The sequence below is a fragment of the Meleagris gallopavo genome, chromosome 11, assembly GCF_000146605.3.
Source record: "Meleagris gallopavo isolate NT-WF06-2002-E0010 breed Aviagen turkey brand Nicholas breeding stock chromosome 11, Turkey_5.1, whole genome shotgun sequence".
Lineage (NCBI taxonomy): Eukaryota > Metazoa > Chordata > Aves > Galliformes > Phasianidae > Meleagris > Meleagris gallopavo.
Genome location: NC_015021.2, coordinates 14315251 through 14317243, shown reverse-complemented (window position 1 = coordinate 14317243; position 1993 = coordinate 14315251). Strand labels below are relative to the sequence as shown.

At 51.1% G+C, this 1993-nt stretch overlaps 1 protein-coding gene across 1 annotated transcript in view; it reads right to left on the bottom strand.

Moving 5' to 3' along the window:
• FYTTD1 (forty-two-three domain containing 1) overlaps positions 1-122 on the bottom strand; it is a 13375-nt gene extending 13253 nt beyond the window's left edge. Inside the window, exon 1 of the mRNA XM_010716783.3 lies at positions 23-122. Within this exon, the coding sequence (XP_010715085.3) occupies positions 23-122 (100 nt within the window). The remainder of the gene's footprint in view (positions 1-22) is intronic.
• Positions 123-1993: the final 1871 nt, after the last annotated feature.

The following is a 1993-nucleotide window of genomic DNA, read 5'->3' as shown; positions in this document are numbered from 1 at the left end:
GGCGGCCGGGAGGAGCAGGTACAGCGGGGCGGGGGGCGCGGGCGGAGGCGGTTGTGGGCGCGCTGCGACGTCCCGGGCCTGTCCTCTGCCACAGGGCCTGCTCCTGTGGGAAAGGCGGTCATGGCGAGGCGAGGCCCATTGGTGATGATAGCAAGGCTATCATCATTTTTTGCTTGTGTATTTCCATCCCTTGGAAATGCGTTGCTGAAGGGTCAGCAGTCGCTCAGTGAGGCAGGGATCTGCCTCTTTGTTACTCAGCACCGTTTCTTTCCTTCATCTAGTGGAGCTCTCTATTTAGGGACTGCAGTTGCCACTGAAATTCCTATGTCTTGCTGGTTGAAACCAGTCAGCGAGCTCTAGAGCTACAAAAGGAAGGAGCAGATAGACAAAAACAATCACGCAGGCTGGGCTTCCCTCAGAACCTGGTGATAAATGCTGAAAGGAAAATCCTTATAAGCTTCCCCTGCACATAGTGGTCATCCCATGGCACAGCCCGAGCCTCCTGTGTGACCTTAGAGATCAGAGAAATGCAGTATCCAGAGTGCTATAGATTACTATCAAGGCCTCGTTCCATCAGTTTATGCATCTCTTCTTTTTAACATAAGGCCAATAAAGCGATTCTGGATGTCCCACTTGCTGAATTATACTGGCTCACAAAGAATGGCTCAGTTAATGCCACAGGATACTTTCAGCTGGTGAGAGATTTTCCCTTCATCCAAGCAGGAGCTCATGACCACAGTGCAGAATGCTGTGAGTGCTATCCCCATTTTCTTCTGTCAACCCCTACGTGCTGCATAAGTTCAGAAAAGGGGTCTTGGAGCTGCATATTTGCTAATAGATGCATCTTCCTCTTAATGACAAACAGGACTTCAGGTTTTTAAAGGTTACATTACTAAAGGAAAGATGACATCAGCAGATTACTGCTAAGCGCTAATAACAGAATTCTTAAATAAAATGTGCATTTTTAAAAGAAAACAAAACAAACAAAAAAACCTTTAAACCAAGTTCCTGTGATGCTATACAGTGCAGCTCCATCTGGTGCCACACTGACAAACAAATGCCATTTACCCAAAACAAATATGCTAACCTCAAAGGTGGCAGATGCTGCCTGCCCTCATGGCAGGTGGAAATCAGACAAAATCCAGATTGTACCACATACAGTCGTTGCAATTATTATCCAAACAGGAGACCAGCTGTCATCTGTTGAGGCCAACAGAAATTCAAACAAACGTTACAACGCTGAAGAGTACTTTTATTGTGTTCTAAATGGCTACAATAACATGAGGATGGTAGAGGTGATCAAAGAAACATCAGCTCCTGTTTTTCTGTCGGGATTGTGTCTGCACATGGTCAAGTGACGATGGTTCGATACGGCACACACACAGCAGTGAGCAGCGCGTGCAATTCAGAGCACGGCCACAGGAAGCTCTCACTACGCAAAAGAAGGCAGAAACCTTCTGTCTCTGAGGCATCAAACAACTCTGCAGACACACAGAGTTGTTTATCAACCCTGTAACCTGGCACTGGTGGCTCTCAGCCCGATGGCAGCAGCAGTTCTTCCCCTTTTAAGTTTCATTTCACTGGCAGAAAGCCCCGCAGCCGTGCCGCCTTTTCCACACCGCCTGCACTGCACTGCAGAGGCCCCCTGGCACCCAGCTCTCTGTGCTCAGCACACGAGCACCGTGCTGGCCGGTGCTGCGGCTTTTGTTTCAGTGCCTCCCCACTTTCTCACCCTCGCCGGTGCAGGATGCGGTGAGCGGTTATCCCAGTGAGGAATTACCGCGGTTTAACGCTGCCGTGCAGCTCATCCTCAGCGCTAACAGCTCATTAGAGGCGGCTCAGGGCTCATCCCCCACGGGGCGCAGCCGAGCACCGTGCCCACGTACCGAGGAGAGCGGCGCGCAAATCCCGCGAAGGCAAAGCTCGAACAGCACGTGACTCACCCGCCGCTCGACCCGGCCCGACTGCGCGCACCGCCCCCCGGGAGCTGTAG